This window comes from Cygnus atratus, chromosome 1 (assembly GCF_013377495.2).
Source record: "Cygnus atratus isolate AKBS03 ecotype Queensland, Australia chromosome 1, CAtr_DNAZoo_HiC_assembly, whole genome shotgun sequence".
Classification (NCBI taxonomy): domain Eukaryota; kingdom Metazoa; phylum Chordata; class Aves; order Anseriformes; family Anatidae; genus Cygnus; species Cygnus atratus.
The window spans coordinates 7,579,515-7,595,550 of NC_066362.1; the positions used below are offsets into that span (position 1 = coordinate 7,579,515).

Sequence of the window (16,036 nt, forward strand, 5' to 3'; positions counted from 1 at the left end):
TTATTTTGTTTAGCATCCTAAGGCAAAGACCATGATTAGATCCCCAGCTGATATGGACGAGCACAGCCTCAGTGAGAGCTAGGAATACGCCGGTCAAAGAAGGGGAGGATTTTTCCCCAGCTTCTGAAGATAGAATATCTGCACCCAGTCACACCAGGTGAGAATCCAGTCCTATAATCCTACGTGAGTCATCTGTTCCCCCCTCCTCACCCCAGGCTTCCCTGGGTAACTAGTAGTCATAAGCATGAAGGATCAGATTCTGCCATTCCTATGCAAGCTGAGTAGCATTTATTTAACGGCAAGTCACAGGGGCAACTCGCAGAAAGGCAGACGGTGACAGAACTGGACCCGAAGGCTCAGTGGTAACACATTTCCCCTCTTCCTTGAGGCTAGAGGATGGACGGGATAAAATGAGGTTCACTTTATGCCTCACTTAGGGATTTTTTTTCCATTTTGGTAGATTGCAACGATCAGTTTGGTCTGGTTTCAGCACAGCTCTGTTGCAGCAATTGCAACGAGTTCCTGCAACAACTGAGCAGGAACTGAGGGCACACCAGACTCCTCATTTCAGCTGAAGACGTTTCGGCAAGTAATGTGCTAACACTGCATTCAGGCCAGCATGTTCTTGGAGGAGAAAGGCCACGACAGCAAAGTAGGTAGGATTTCAAAACACAAAGGTAGAAGACAGGTCGTTTTGCATTGACAGATAAGAGAGGTAAATACACAGGTAGCACTGCACAGACCTTCACACAACATTTCAAGGGAGAAGTTTAAAGATAAATCAGCTTCTGGATTCTCTCTGGTGAGAGGATCAACAGATTTCTGCTCTTTCATAGCCCAAATTCTGCATGTTCAACAGGGAGAACTGGGCTTTAAGGCTGCTCAACAGTTCACTGCTGGTGAATTTTAAGCATTCCCATCTGGCCTACATCTGCCTATCCCACTGGGGACGGGCAGCAGCGATCATCATACCTCATCTCCTCGGAAACTTGCTAAGAATTCCAACCGAACACAAATTATTGTGATACGCACACACGGTGTAGGTCTAGATGGAGGAAATTTACCTGCACAGTAAAGTTTCATTAAGATACCACAGGAGGACTTTTGTTTTGTTTTAAAGCAAAATATAATCTGTGTATCTCCACTAAACTAGGATCACAAGAGATAAAGCAGTGCAACGCTGAAGAAACTTCCCTAGTATCCCTGGTTAAAATCTCTGAGTGAGCACTTCAGACCGGTCCGTGACACTGAACTGACAAACAGACTCCTTATCCGTCAATCTCAGGACTGCATTTGGCAAGTCGATCTGTTTCTGTTAACAGTCTTTTTAATCCACGCTTCCCAGGAATTAAAAATCTCATCTTCAGTAAGTGTCAGCTGGATGCTGTTCTTCTCCCTCTTGACAAGGAAATCTGAGACAACTTGCAAAAGCCTCTCTGCAGCCACCGCAGGAAAGCTGGAAGTCTTAGCAGGTGCTGGCTCTAGGAGTCTGGTGCTTCTGTTGCTTCCTGGACCGTCCTCCTCAAGTTGCCCTTGACTTTGACAAATTCGGGTGCATTTTCCTGCTCTTCCTGTATCTTCTGTTGCTCCAGTTCCAGCTGAAAAGGGATTCTCATGTTAGAAAGCGTATAAAATAGATCATTGACATAAAAGACAAAAGACGGCTTCAATAACTGGCCATGCATAACAATTTAAACTGCTTCCTTTCTTTCTTTCATGGAAAAGGTAAAGTTGTATTTCTTTGGGAGTCTCTGTTCTCATAAAACATCAGTCTTTTCAAATCCTTGTCTCTAGCTCATTCCAGCAGGCCTGCAAATGCCTTTGCCAGATGGACAAAAACTCTGCTAGTCCAGTAAGAGCATAAGATGAAGCATTTTTGAAGAAGTTCTTGGGCATCTTCATTAAAAAAACAACAATAATTCCCTTCTCTGGCTTTTAGAACAGGACGAAACCAAATGTGCCTTGTGGAAGAACACGTGTGAACAGCTACTACTGAGCACACTTGCAGAATTTATTTCTGAGTGCCTAGGTATGGATTTCTGTATCTAACTTGACCATCTTTTGGTAGATCTGCTTTCTCTATCACAGAGATCAATACAAAAATTAAGGCTCCTCCTTGGCCCTTAGGTTTTCATTTTTTCAAGTCCATTCACTGACATTTTTGACCCAGATGAAGCTCTCATCTATGCAGACTCTCAAAGTTACCCTGTGAGGTCAGACTCTCTGCACTACAGGGCAAAGCTATGTAGTGCCAGTACAGAGCATTACACACTGCACAGAGTAAGGATTGCTTAGCAATCCTCAGTGAAGGCAGACAGGTCAGGTCACCAGAAAGGAAGAAATAACCCTTCAGAAAACTAACAAAAGCTCCTGAAAGGAGCTTTTTCTTAGAACAAACCAAGGTCTCCCTGATTAACGGGGACCATGTTGTTGGTTCTATTTAACTCTTTTAAATAATCTCTCCTTTGTCTCTGGTTCGCGGACAAAGAACATGCTCTGTTACATGACATGCTCATGACATGCTCATGACAACATTCCTCCATGTGTCACGTTAATTAATGACATTCCCATAGTGCTTACAAAGTCACAACATTGTTTGCAGGGGACAGGCTTTTCCTCTTCTAAGAGAATTCTCTATTCTACATATGTCCTTGGGTGGCTCAATTCCAAATCAGGCATCTTTTGAAGCTGGCCTTATCTTTCTAAGAGCAGAAAGGAGAAGTGACAGGACGATATACTTCAAATTACAATAGCTTTCTCCCTCCAAAATTATTTCTATGCCTAGTTAAAAACTATAATAAAAAACACTAAACCTAAACATTGATTTGACTACACCTCATTCTCAATAGAGTTGCTCGGTTTAATTGATTTCTGTCGAGAAAAATTGGAGAGACTGTTCTAAAGCGTTCATTTATTTAAAGGTAAATGCAATGTTTTATGCACGCTGACTTGTTTGATGAGGTGTTTCACTGAAAAAATTTTGCCTCTCAAGTATGCAAAATGCCTTAAGAGGCACAGAGACCTTTGGCTGGCCCTGTGCTTAGCAGTAAGCTTCCCCGCAAAGGGTTGCAACTCCATAATAATCTCTCTACTTGGGGTCCAAGAATGTTTTCCTTCATTTGGAAAAGCCAGTAGACTCATTCATTCAAAAGAGCTTTTGCAGCCTTAAAAAGTCACCTAGTTTTTGTACACAACCCAAGAGAAAGAAACAATCGATGTTTTATTCATCAAGCATCCCGTTTCGATGCACTGGAGTCTAACATCCATTCTTAGTGATCAACTCTTAATACAAAGGCTACAGAAGTTGACTAATTCACCACAGCTTCAATGGTTACATGTGGCCAGTGCTCCACACACATTCCTGTTGTTCAAAACAGGATTCATTTGACCAAAGGCAGAGATCTACACGGAGTTCCTATATAATACGTGAAAACAAAGAGGTAATTGTAGAGTGTGATTTGAGTCACTGTAAAAGAGGTGCCTGCATTCAATCAGAGGAACCGTGCCAAAAATCTGCTGCTGCTTCTCTACTGTCTACAAAGGGAGCATTGGGTGATGAGCTCAGAAGGAGATGTGTAAAGTTAGTGTTGTTTCCCATCTTACCTGCTCCAGCTTCTGCTGCCGTTTCAGTAGCTCTATTTCCAGGTCGGACTTCTTCTTCTGCGCCTCCTCTTCTTTTTGCTGTTTAATAACTTGATCTCGTTTTCTTTTCTCCATCACCTTTTGTAACTCTGGTTTGTTCTGAGGTGCAAGACCCCTTAAATAAGAGGAGTAGAAGGGCAGGGGAAACAAGGGAGAAAGATCACTTTTAATATGCATAAATTCACACAAAACTGTAGGTAAGTTTTCTCGAGTCAACTGGCTGCCTATTTAGGTACTTTGAAATACAAATAGTTAATTAAAAGGAAAAAAATGGGCAGAAATTTTATTGGTTTCTAACCTAAACCCTAAGCTGAAGTTTAAGCTATATTATTACTGAGAATATTTCCCTTCAACATGCATGCTAGTATTTCTCCTGGATAATTCACTGTTATGGCTTTCATATTCAGTCTTCCTTCTGCTCTCTCCATTCCAGAAAAACAGATTAAAAAAAAATCAAAAATCAAGACTCTAGCAGAGCTGAAAACTGATTTTGGAGGGGAAAAAAAAAAGACACAACAGCAAGAAAAAAAAAAAAACACTTCCCTTGCTGGCTGATAATTCAGAGAGATTGTGTTCAGACAGTCCCGCACAGGGTACTATGTGCAGAAAAGACTGCATGGGCAGAGCTAAAACACGGTGTCCCTCTGGATTTTGTCACATTGTTCCTGGAAATCATGAATTCTGTCCTTCCTTGGAAATACGAGAGCTTTAGCCATGCCTGGCTGCCAAGTTATTTCCGTTGAGAACAGCAAGAGCTCCCAGGCTACACTGAAAATCACACAGAAAGAGGCTAAGACAACAAAAACCCCAAATAAAAAAACGTTGCGGTCACCTTGGAGACCAGACAAAGGACGGAGGATCCTTCCTCTCATGAGATTTCAGCTTCGAGTCCATTCAGCACAAAATATTTTCCATGCCAACTACTTCGAAATGAGAAACCTTCCTCTTTGGGAAGGTGCTTAATTTTCTTTATACAGGCTTGGGTGTGCACAAACACACTCACTCACTCCTACTTATTTTGGTGACTTTTGTCTCTATAGTGCTATGAAGTTTGAAATATTTGTTATAAGATTCCGAGCTATGCCCATTATTCAGCTATTAGCAGAACTTGTTGGAGCAAAAAGACCCAAACCGTGCCTGTTCTTGTCATCTTCCCCATGAAGACTATTATATGAATACACCTGGCAATAAGTTTAACATCAACCATTTTAACTTCAACTTCAAGAAATTTAATAATCTGCATAAGCTTTCAAAAAAACATATTTGTGCCCTTCCCTACTTAATATGTGGGTGCCTAATTCTTCCATAACATGTGTATCTGACTGCATGTTTAATAATATATTCAAATGCCATTTTATGGTGCCATCTATGAATGACTCCATATATTATGTGACACTCTATCACTGTACAGATCCTGGCAGCAAAATCAAATATTTAGCAACACCAAATGCTGCTCCATATTTCTCATAATATATCTCATTGCCTGAACACAACAGAAGCTACAGGATTGTGTTAATATTTTATGTTTCATGCTAATTTTTAAGGGCTAAATTATAATTAAAATAAGTCAGGCAGAGAAAAGTTGGAGCAATTTTATTATTACCATTATTATTACTACTGGGTAAGTGAGAGCTGGATCAATGGGAACTTCCAGGCTGGTGACTGGCAATAAAGATAGCCACGAAGCAGACGCAAGCTGCTAATTAACATTACTTTTTCCTGATTTAGGTGTGCTCTAGCTATGATAAACACCGGCAGAAGACCCCTCGGTCTGATCAAATGGGATCGGCAGTCAGATCTGTAAAAGATATCTGAACTTGCTTTCACTCCCATATTTAGGAGGGAAAAGCAACAAATAGGCTGCTACTGGATTAACTGGGAATCTTGAATCACCTCTTTATGATTTTTCTGGTTAAATAAAAAATCCTAAAAGTTTAGTCTAGGGTAAGCATACTGTGCTATACCACAAGTTAGAGCTGATGGGATTCATCAGCTACATCAGCTCAAGATCCAACAGACACTGCTTACAGTAGGTATGGAGAAGGCATGTAGGCATGGGGAAATTCCTTCTACCATTAAAAAATGCTGCTAAGAACTGTCTGGTCAAAAATGAAAGCTCTCAGTGCCTACACTGAGTCTTCACAATAAAATATGGTGAAGCGGGCTTCTATCAGGGCACTAAAATTCTTCCATGCGCACGGCAATTTGCCGTAACAAAGCAGAACACGCAGCTATGTTACTGAAAAGCCTCCTATCAGAGGTGGTACATGGCATAAAGCACAGAAGCCTAACCCTCTTTTCAAAAATATCATTTTTTTCTGCTGGTGAAACCCTCAAAGTATTTCATTTCTGCACCAATAAATACAAGTCTAAAATTAACAGCTGCAGCTCATCAAAATCACAATAAAAGAAGAGCAGATACTGAGGGCAGCACAACTGTTCTGTGTAATAAGATATTCTTCTAGAAGAAAAAAAAGCTCCACAGTTTTCAAGTGCTTTATACTTTCATACACTTTAAAAGGAAAAGAAAAACACCACCACAAACTTAATTTAGTGCAGCTTACACATCATTCAGAGCAAGATTGTAATTTGGGGAACTTTACCTTTCTTTCTTTCCATGCCTATAAACTTCGTGGTGCTAGGATCTAACTTTGAAGTTTAATCCCATTAACAAAAAAAAAATAGGTCGAACACCTATTTAGGCCACTTTTTTCCAATTCAGTTGATATTCTGTAAAACATTTCTACTTCTTCAACACTAAAGAAATGCTGTTCATTTAGAATTAAGTAGCTACGCCTAGCAATTGTGAGGATTTTGCTATTACACATAGGAAAAAAAAAACTTTTCTCAAAATACCACCATGCCGAAAGGGAAAAAAAGAGAAATTTTCAGAATGAGACTTCTCTGCCAAACACACAAATCCAGCTGTGGTGGAGTAGCCAAAGCAACAGCTGTAATCCCCTGGACCATTTGAATTATCGGAAGAGACGTGAAAATGGGCATTAAATGATCTATTCTTACACTGGATGCAACTGGCCAAGGAACATGAGTTCCACGGTCTAGATTAGGACCCAAATTATGTATGTTATTAATGGATTAATAAATAATATTCCTGAATTGTAAATTCTAATTCACCTGCCAGAATAGGGAGGAAGACACCAAGTGTTCCCTTATTCCTGCTAGGATGGCCATGCAGGATTATGCTTTTGACACCAAGATAACAATTGGTATCTTGGCCATATCACTAATTTACATAGATGTTAGTGTCTGTTTGTTTAAATGGAGGAGTCTCACAGGCCTGGAGGCTTTTTTCTCCTTTGTGTAGTCAGGTGCTTGTTTTCATAGTATGTTTTTTTAAATGAGTCCTCCATTGTTGAAGAGATTTAATAACAAACCCTCAGCTACCTCGAGGCCAAATCCCTGCGTCTCAGAAGTTGATGAAATCAAGTTCCAGCTCTTTACTTCTTCAGAAGCAATATATAATGCAACAGCTGTGCATCCCACCCCAGAAAGGAGGAAGCACAATTTGCATAATATACAAAGAAACACTTGTGCGGCGGCAGAGCAGGCCCCAGACTACCACGCTGCATTGTAAGAAAGATCAAGTAACCAGAGAACAACTTCATCTGAAATAAAATTTAGGATTTCTTCGACTAAAAAGTGGCCCAATAAACTCAGCGTGTACTGGGAATGGTGAAAACTTGCAGATTTGATGATCTTGTTGGTAACAACTGAATTTTGTCAGATATTTGATAAGAGTTCAAGACAAATTACAGTGCCCCAAATACAAAATGTGATAGGGGAGAACTGAACTGCTTCCTCATGAAGCCAACCCTTAGTGAGTATTCACAAAAACAAAGTGAAAAGTCTTTTACAAGAAGCTTTTACAGAGCTTCGCCTATCAACAGCTGATCATGTGTTCAATATCCTCTACGTAGTCTGGTGGTGGACCAAACATGGAAGGCCTACAGTTGGATCAACACTTAGATGAAACAGTGGGGCGGCCTACAGCTTTCTTACACAACTATCATGCTACCATTTTTTGGATTTTTTTGATCTACGCAGGTTTGGTTGTGAGTCTGCAAGTACCCCACCTGAGGCTGGTGTAGGCACCACCAATTGTGCAACAGGAAACAAACAATCAGCAGGCAACATGGGCAAAGCTTTTATACTGAAAATAATTATCCAATATTACAATGATAGCAAAGCTGTTTGAAAATAAAGTTAACATTTAAATTGTTAATTTAAATTAACAGTTAAATAAAGACAAGAAGGTAAAATTATCACAGAAAGAAGGACTAGACCAATTTAATAAAATTCAAGCAAATACCATGGTTAAGAATCAGAGTCTTTTCTTCTACAAGATTTGAATCAACAAAATGCATCTGCTTGGTTTGGCGTAAAATGCCATTTTGATGAAACTAAAACTCAAGCTGTGTTTCTGGGGTCAAGGGATGGTACATGTGAGTTTTAGGCTTTTACCTTTTCTGATTCATAAGCAGCTCTCTATGGAGATCTTGATGATTCCGGGATGACTTCACAGGATTAATTAATTTCTGAGGTCTAATTAATTCAGGATTGTCATCATCTATGTAGTCTGGTTCAGCCATAATCTTTCTTGGAGTGGGATACGGATCTTTGGGTTCGGTGTCCTTACTCACAGTATCTGCAAAACAGGGGGAAGGGAAGAACTATGGTAAAACTACATTGAAAGGCCTTTTAAAGCTGTCTTAAAACACATCAAGGCAGCATTCCACACTGATAACATTTATGCTTTTCTACACAGATTTTGTCTGTAGTAAGTGAAGGTGCTCAGAGCAAACGTCTTTTAAAATAGATGGCAATTTCATAAGTTATCTTTGAAAACCTTCATCCGTTGATTGGATGCGCGGATTCCTTCCATCCTGAGAACTAGAAATACTTGAGGTTAAGCATGCAAAGAGCCCGACTGATTTTAATAAGTCCACCAGATGAAACATTTTTATATCAGCAATGTCAAGATCCAAAAGATGTTTTAAATAGTGACTATATCAAATACCATGAATGCGTATCAAAACCTTACAGATTCTCATTTTCTGCCATCAGTCTCATGCCAGCTATGGGAAAATACCTCGTGCTGGTTAGCCCTGAGCAGTAGCAAACTAAGCAAAAGTTTCCGGGTGAAAATTGCCAAATCTGCCATTGCTGGGATGGGGGCTGGCAGTTTTTGAGCAGAAAGGTTGGGGAGAAAAAGTTGCATGTTTCTTAAGGCCATATTTCACCCAGTGAAAGTCCAAAGAAGTCCACTGATCTGAAGACAATAAAACCCCCATGATTTATATCATTTCCCAATCTGGCATTTTCCTATCCTAGCATAGAAAACATAAACACCAAGTCGCAGCACTTTTAAGCAACAGATGACAAGTAAACTATAGCTTTCAAGTAATTTATAGCTTTCAAGTAATTTACACATGACCATTCGTCCCCCCTTGCATTAAAGAGCCTCAGCCACAAAACGTTCAGCACCTGAAACAAAACACATTCAGAGCACTTCCTCTCCATTTGCTGTCACGGACACCAGCGTGCAGAATCCAGCACGCTGCAGTTAGCAGTTCGATGAAGCAAACATCGCTCCTTCGATAGGACAAAATAAATAAATAAATCTCACAGCGTGTGGGTTTTACGGGGACGAATCAATGGGATGCCCCTCGGAGTCCTTCTTGCTTATCTCAAGCGAGCACCTATCTGCACAAAGGCCAAATATACAGAATCGTTGGGAAACTCTTGCCTGAAGAAACTTGGAAGACTTCTGTTAAATCTAATTTAAGTCTAAATGTTAGGTCCCCGAGGCTGTCCCCCTGAACAAGCCCAGCACCCTCAGCTGCTCCGGCCCCCAGCCCAACTTGGTGGCCACCCAATGAACTGTCTCAAATCCCACGCTGTTTAATTGCATGTCATATAAAAAAAAAAACGAAAAGCACCCGAAACACAGCCTACATTTCAATGTACATCACTTAGCTCCATGCCATGAGCAAGCGTGTGCAAGTCTATCCATCAACGACTCTAAATAAACTTTATTTATTTCATTTTTTGAGATAAGGATGCAGCAGTTCATATTTCCTTGGTGTTCATGTCAGGCTTTTCCCAACTAAAAGAGCTCAGGTATTCAGAGTGCAGGTTTGTTTTGGATATAAACTTGGGTTTCCCTGTGCTCCTCTCTCACTTCTCTTGCACTGAAGGAACTGTGACTCTCCCAGAAGGCATTCATCATCATCCACGATTCTCCATAAAAGTACACCAGGAACTGACCTGCTGCTTTTTTCAGACGAGCCTTCCCTTTGCTTAGGTGGAGATGGAAAACAGAATCACCCACAACAGTCATAGCCAACGCACTGGTCTTCTAACACGAGCCCCCAAAAAGAACAATTGGATTCAATCATTTCTCAGAAAGCCTGATGTCATATTTTGCAGCCTGTAGATTTGCTTTTGGCAATGACTTAAAATGAAGCCTATTTATTCTCCTTTCTTCTGTCCCATCCCTATTTTTAAAAACATGTATTCAGCTCTGAGGTCAGGAACCGCGGTTTCCTAACGTAACATGAACTCTACTAGCAGCAAATGTGAATGAATAAAGCTCCCTGGAGGACTGGAGACGCTTTCCACATGTGATTAGGCTGTAAATGATTTCAGCTAGGATTTCCAAATGAAGCCAGCGAAATACAGCACCCGGCTCCCACTCGGTGACTCCCCTCACACCCTTTGCAAACCTTAGCCTGGCTGGAGGCCACCGTCGCAGTCCCGTAGTCACTCTGCAACGTGGTACACACGCAATGCAATTGAAATAGTGTGATTTCAGCCCACACCCCTTCACAGCAAACGTCTACGAAAGCACTTTTAAGTTTCACAGAAAGGGAAACTGAGGCACCAAGGACTCAGTGCACAACAGGAGACAGGAGCTGGGCTGGAAGCGGAACCTCCGCGTTTCATTCTGAGGTTCAGCCCTCACATCAGCAGAGCAGTCCAGCTCCGTGACAGAATGCCTTAAAGTCCTAAAACAAAGTTTAATATATGTTCAGACCGTAGAAATTTATATGTATAAGTACATAATATGTCTCTGCTGCTCATCCCTACAAAAGCCACCACCCATAGAGCTGCTCTCAGAGCATCACAGTGCAAGACAAAGCACTGCCCCCTGCTACCAGCATTACTGGAGTGGCTCTGTAGCAATTCTGCCTCGTAAATCTAGACAAAGAATTTTATATCTCCCCATACCTTAACCCAAAGAATCACAGAGCAGGAATATGCTGCTTTAAAAGCACGTGAGAGGCTCCTTTCACTCATCTACACATCGACTGAGAAGGCGCAACCCATTCCGGTGACTCGCTGCTACCTTACTCCAGAACACGAGGAAAGAGATGTGGATTCGGGTATGTTTTAGCTGAGCTTGTTTCCAGTTTAATACACCCACTAATTTGGCAGGCGCTTCCTCGGTGCATGTTCTGAATCAGCTGTTGCTGCACAAGCAGCACAAAAGCATTCATCTGCAGTGTCTCGTCCTGCCTGAGTAACTCGCTCAGACTTTGTCCCTGACTTCTTGGAGATGAGGATGTTTATTTATCTTTTAATCCACAAATAATTAACTAGGGATCCTGGATTTTGAATTTTGAAATTTTTTGGATTTTGGAATTTTGAATCCTCAAACAGAACCACAAAAAAACTTCAATATCCCACCAGACAAAGAAAATGTCCCCATATAAAAATCACCTCGAGTATCCTCCCAGGTAGAAATGTAATGTTTTCAGATGCCAAGATGCTTTCAGAGCAACAAAGAAGAACCACAGTGACACCTTAGCCATGGAAAGCCAGGACCAAGCCATCACATACTTGCTTTCCAAGGAAAATACAGGAAATAATTGCAAGTAAGCTCTGTGAGAGCAGCAGAGACCCTTCAAATTGATAATAGTGAAAGAATGCAATGAACTGGGGTGTGCCAGAAGAATGCAAGTTCCACGTGGGGGAACATCTCCAACAAGCACGTCTGCTTCTGATGTTCTTCATTTTTTATTCTATCTAAAGAGTTGGTTTTTTTTCAGCAAAAGTCCCAAAGTGATAGCAACACTGCAAGACGCATGCAAAGAGAGCTGCAGACAGCCCCCAGAATTTTTAGCAGATCCAGAGTAGCTCTTAACAACACCGGGTTAAGGTTCCTGCAGCCGCCACAGCTTTTGCTACAACAGAGCTCGTATGGCTTCACAACGAGAGGCAAGCTCATGCCAAGAAAACCCCAGTGTTTATATGGCATCCAGGGAATCGCATTTATTTGCTCTCTGGTATTCCTCATCCCAGAAATCGCCCTCCACATATGGAATCTGAATATAAAAATTCCTGGGAGACACCACGTATTTCTATTATTATACTTATATGTGGCATTTTCACCCTTCAAATGGTTCCCACAATTATTTCCAGCTGTGAAGGCAGAGGTAGGCTTGAGGCCCCTTAAAAAGCAGATAAATAAATGCCTAAGCATACAGATGAACATCAAAATAATAGACTAGTCCGGGTCCAAAAATTACATTAAAGCTAAATTCATGCCATTTCCTTTTTGTCTTAATAAATTCTTGAATTAACATCTTCCACAGAAGCATTAGCTCACACTGAATACCTCCTGAAGAAAGATTTTATTCTTGAAGAAGCCTGAACATCTGTTCCACGCTGTACTGCAAGCCATCAAACACCATTTTTTAAGGCTTACATTTTTAGATCTTTAAACTACTGCGTAGACTTGCGGTTTGTTACAAGCAACCCAAAGGCATTCTTTGGAAAGAAAGAGGGTTTTACTCTCCCCCCTTCTGATTTTGAGAGGAATCGGAATAAAAAGTTTTCGGCGTGTCTCTGCTCAAACACAGCTAGCTCTGCCCTGGGTGGAAAGGAAAAGGGCCACTTCGATCCACGTTGCACTTCCCAGTCACCTTCTCAGCTCTGTTTGTACATGAAAGCTCACCACCACTATCATCTTCATCTATATGCTCTCGGTGCAGCGAGAGGCACTTGACTGGAGAGATTTACTTGATTAATCCATGATTACAGACATCATTAATAACTTCCCACGGCTCACCCTTTAATTCAAAGTGAGAGCTGCTGAAAACAGAACACAAAACACTCCTTCCTGCCAGGATGCTAAAGCCAGCCGCTGTCCCAACAGGTTGGTTTTCATCCACCCAGTCGCTGGCAGGTAAAAGGGCTGGAGAGGTTTGGGTCATGACAAAACACGGGCACAGCCTGCCCCTGGGGGAGAGGGAAGGACAGAAGGGGTGGGCTGGAGGTTTCGATTCCTCCCAGCCCTTCATGCTTCGTTCAGACAGGCTGCTGCCTTCCAAGAGCGAGAAATCTGCTTCCGGATCAGGAGAGTGCATTAACCTGCTGCAAAACTGAACACGTAAAGGGCTGTGTGCACTTACTGTGCCATAGGGACCACTCATTCCGTACCCTCCTGCTGCCCATCGCTTGCTGTATTACCGTTCTGCCGACAAAACGAAGACTGGCAGACTTTTTAATCCTTTGGCTGCTCTCGTTTCTGGTTCTGGCCTTGCCTCCCTGATCCTGGGCAAGTTATTTCACCCTCACGCCCCAGCTCTCTCCTCTACAGAGAAAAGAACTGTAGTAACCACCGTGAGCTCCTTTCAAGACCAATCTCGCTGCTCTTTACCATGCACTTTAAAATCTCCAGATTCCAGCAGACAAAACGAAGTAGAAAGCTTGAATTTTTTTTTGTCCATACAATGCCAGAATACTTTAACTAAGAGCACCTTCCTTACACTGAGAAATTCATGGACTCTCTGAACACACCCAACTTCTCTCCTTTGCAATAACACTGGGATGACTTCACTGGAATGCGCCAGCAGAGAGACCTCCCAGTCTTAGCTCTGCTATTAAACACAGAGAGAAATGGTTAATCTCTTAAAAGTATTTTTTACCCTCCTCCTTTAATTCACTGCAGTCTGACGACAGGTCTTACAGCAGCGTTCCTAATCAAAAAAAAAAAAAGCGTGAGCCTGATAGATGACATTGCAATTAGGCCCACATAAACACAATCACATTATCTCCGAACATTTTCTTGATTAGAATGGCAGTGAACAGGGTCAACCGGGCTCCAGCCTCAAACCTAGGGAGCAAGGTGATGGTATCAGCAGTGAACAGCTTCATTACTTACACGGCTGCCAAGAGGCTGAAAGACCACAAAGACTTCTGCTGCTGCTCCTGCTCACTTGACCAGGGCGGCCCAAAGCAACCTCAGTGATGTCAAGAATACGGAGAAAAGCAGGGCTCACCGGCTACTGAAACTATTCCTATCGTCGCTTTAGAGGATATGAAAATGAACTGCGGCACTCCAGACCTCAAGGATACCCAGTTAACATTCATTTTCTTCCCTTATGATCTACTGAGAATGCAATGTCAACAACTCACAGAGAAAACATCCACTGGATGACAAACCAGAAGGTCATTTTAAAGATGTTTGCGTTGTCACCGAGACAGAAAAGGAAAGACAACGCAAGATTTGGGGCAGTGCCCCGTGCTGTCACAATTCTCTCAGTGCAAAGCACCGCCTGTGGCTCTCACTAGGTTTGAACACCACCAGCAATCTCTGTTTCTGTGCTTTGAAGTTCAGCCAAGTTTGGGTGCTGAGGGGACAGCCTACATCCCCACCGAGGCTGAGGGACAAAGAGCACTGCTGGTAATGCAGAACTGCTCGTCTCTCTTGGTCTCCAGTCTACCTGGAAAAGAGATGCAGAAAGAGATACAAGCAACTTTAAGAATATTTTCACCTGCTGAAACCACATGAACCAACGGACAGGAATTTACGGTGATCCACAAGAGTTCTCCCTACAGCTGCAAGCTCTGCTATGAAGCTCTCTGTCAGCAGCTTTGAAACCAGCTGAGTGAACGTACCAGCAGCTCTGCACGGTCGCGTTTCTTCTCTTGCTCAGTTAAAAGGCTGGAGAGGTACCAAGGAAGCTGCGTAATTAGAGGCTGAAGAAGGAAGTGCCTCTCGCAGATCTCCACACACAGGTGGCTGGGAGAGCACAGGGAGGGAAGAAGGAAACGTAGACTTGTTCGCCCCCTCCGGTGCCCTTTTTGCCAGATAGGCAATACTCAGATAGGGACTTCCCCTGTGAAACTACTTAGCATCTGATTTTTAACAGAGTGCAGGAGGAGCAGAAAGACACAGGATAAAGACTAGCAGGCTGCGAAGGGCACCCATCTTCCCTAAATGCCAGTCCATGCCCAACCCACCGGCACACCATGAATTAACAGCAAATAAAGCACACTGTGCACCTGGCATCATTTCTGGTCCCCCAAAGCCCTGCCTGTTTATTGAGGATTTATATTCTCCATACCAATTTATAATCAAGGTCCCTGAGCTTACTGAAATCCCTGGATTCAGTGGGGATGTGGAAAGCTGTTTTGATGGCAAGGAAAAGATGCTGCACTTCCTCCACCTCCCGCCTTGGTGTACTGCCTTCTTCCTGCAGAACAGCAGCACGCCACGCACACACGCCCTCCCTTCCATCTCTGTCATTCATCTGGCAGGGATAAATCATGACGAGTACAGGCATGCAACTGAACGCATACATGTGGCTTCCCCCAGCACGCTGCACGGGTAATTACCGCACACCGCACTAAACATGACGCTGAGGAGAAGTAGGTCATTGAAATTACGCCTCCTAGGAAACAAACTCCACTGCATAGTTCGCAGCTAGATTCACCCCAAAAGGTAACCAGCAATTTACTTACACGCAGGTCAAGAGTAATACAGATGCAATTCTGAAATGACCATTTTTTTTCGAGAAAATTCAAATTTCAAAAGGCAAGTAAGATCAGTTCTTACACCCTGAAGCTACAGCACATCATCGACGTTCCAGACCAGTCAGTCTGGATCGCCAAATTTAATACCGGGTCAGATTTGGTCGAATGAAGTTTAGCTAAATTAAAACATGAGATTTCATACGAAAACAAAGTATTAATTCAAAATCAGAAGTTCAAAGAGTCAGAGGACAGTTTCTTCAGGACTTTGCTGTTGCAAATGTTAAGAACTATCAAACAGTGTCACCCAGTGGTAAAGGACTTCCTACAGACAGGAACAGAAGCTATTGCCACAGAGAAGGCAGGGGGGAGAGAGGGACTAAAATTAATGTTTTTGTACAAAGCTGTTAGACTTCTGGGCAAATAAACAAAAATCTCACAGCTTTTTGCAGAAGGTCTTATCCTACTTTTAGGACATTCTGTTTGCAAGTACAGCAGCTTTACAGGCCAGTCATTCCTCTGTTATAGAAAGGTTTAACACTAAAGAGAGTTATTTCTGGTCTGGAAGAAAAAATAAAAAAAATAAAAATAAAACAGAGCAGCCAGCAGCATC

The 16,036-nt window shown here is 42.2% G+C and overlaps 1 protein-coding gene across 3 annotated transcripts in view; it reads right to left on the reverse strand.

Annotated features, from left to right (window-relative positions):
* Positions 1-273: 273 nt before the first annotated feature.
* FAM107B (family with sequence similarity 107 member B) overlaps positions 274-16,036 on the reverse strand; it is a 58,537-nt gene continuing 42,774 nt past the window's right edge. For 2 of the 3 annotated variants that reach the window (XM_035549391.1, XM_050711908.1), the window contains exons 2-4: positions 8,125-8,308; positions 3,604-3,757; positions 274-1,598 (exon numbers count right to left, since the gene is read on the reverse strand). In XM_035549391.1, coding sequence (XP_035405284.1) covers positions 1,482-1,598; positions 3,604-3,757; positions 8,125-8,252 — 399 coding nt within the window. In that variant the 5' untranslated portion in view covers positions 8,253-8,308 and the 3' untranslated portion in view covers positions 274-1,481. Of the gene's footprint in view, positions 1,599-3,603; positions 3,758-8,124; positions 8,309-13,831; positions 13,891-16,036 lie in introns of those variants that run through there. The other variant, XM_035549392.1, reaches the window with a different exon arrangement.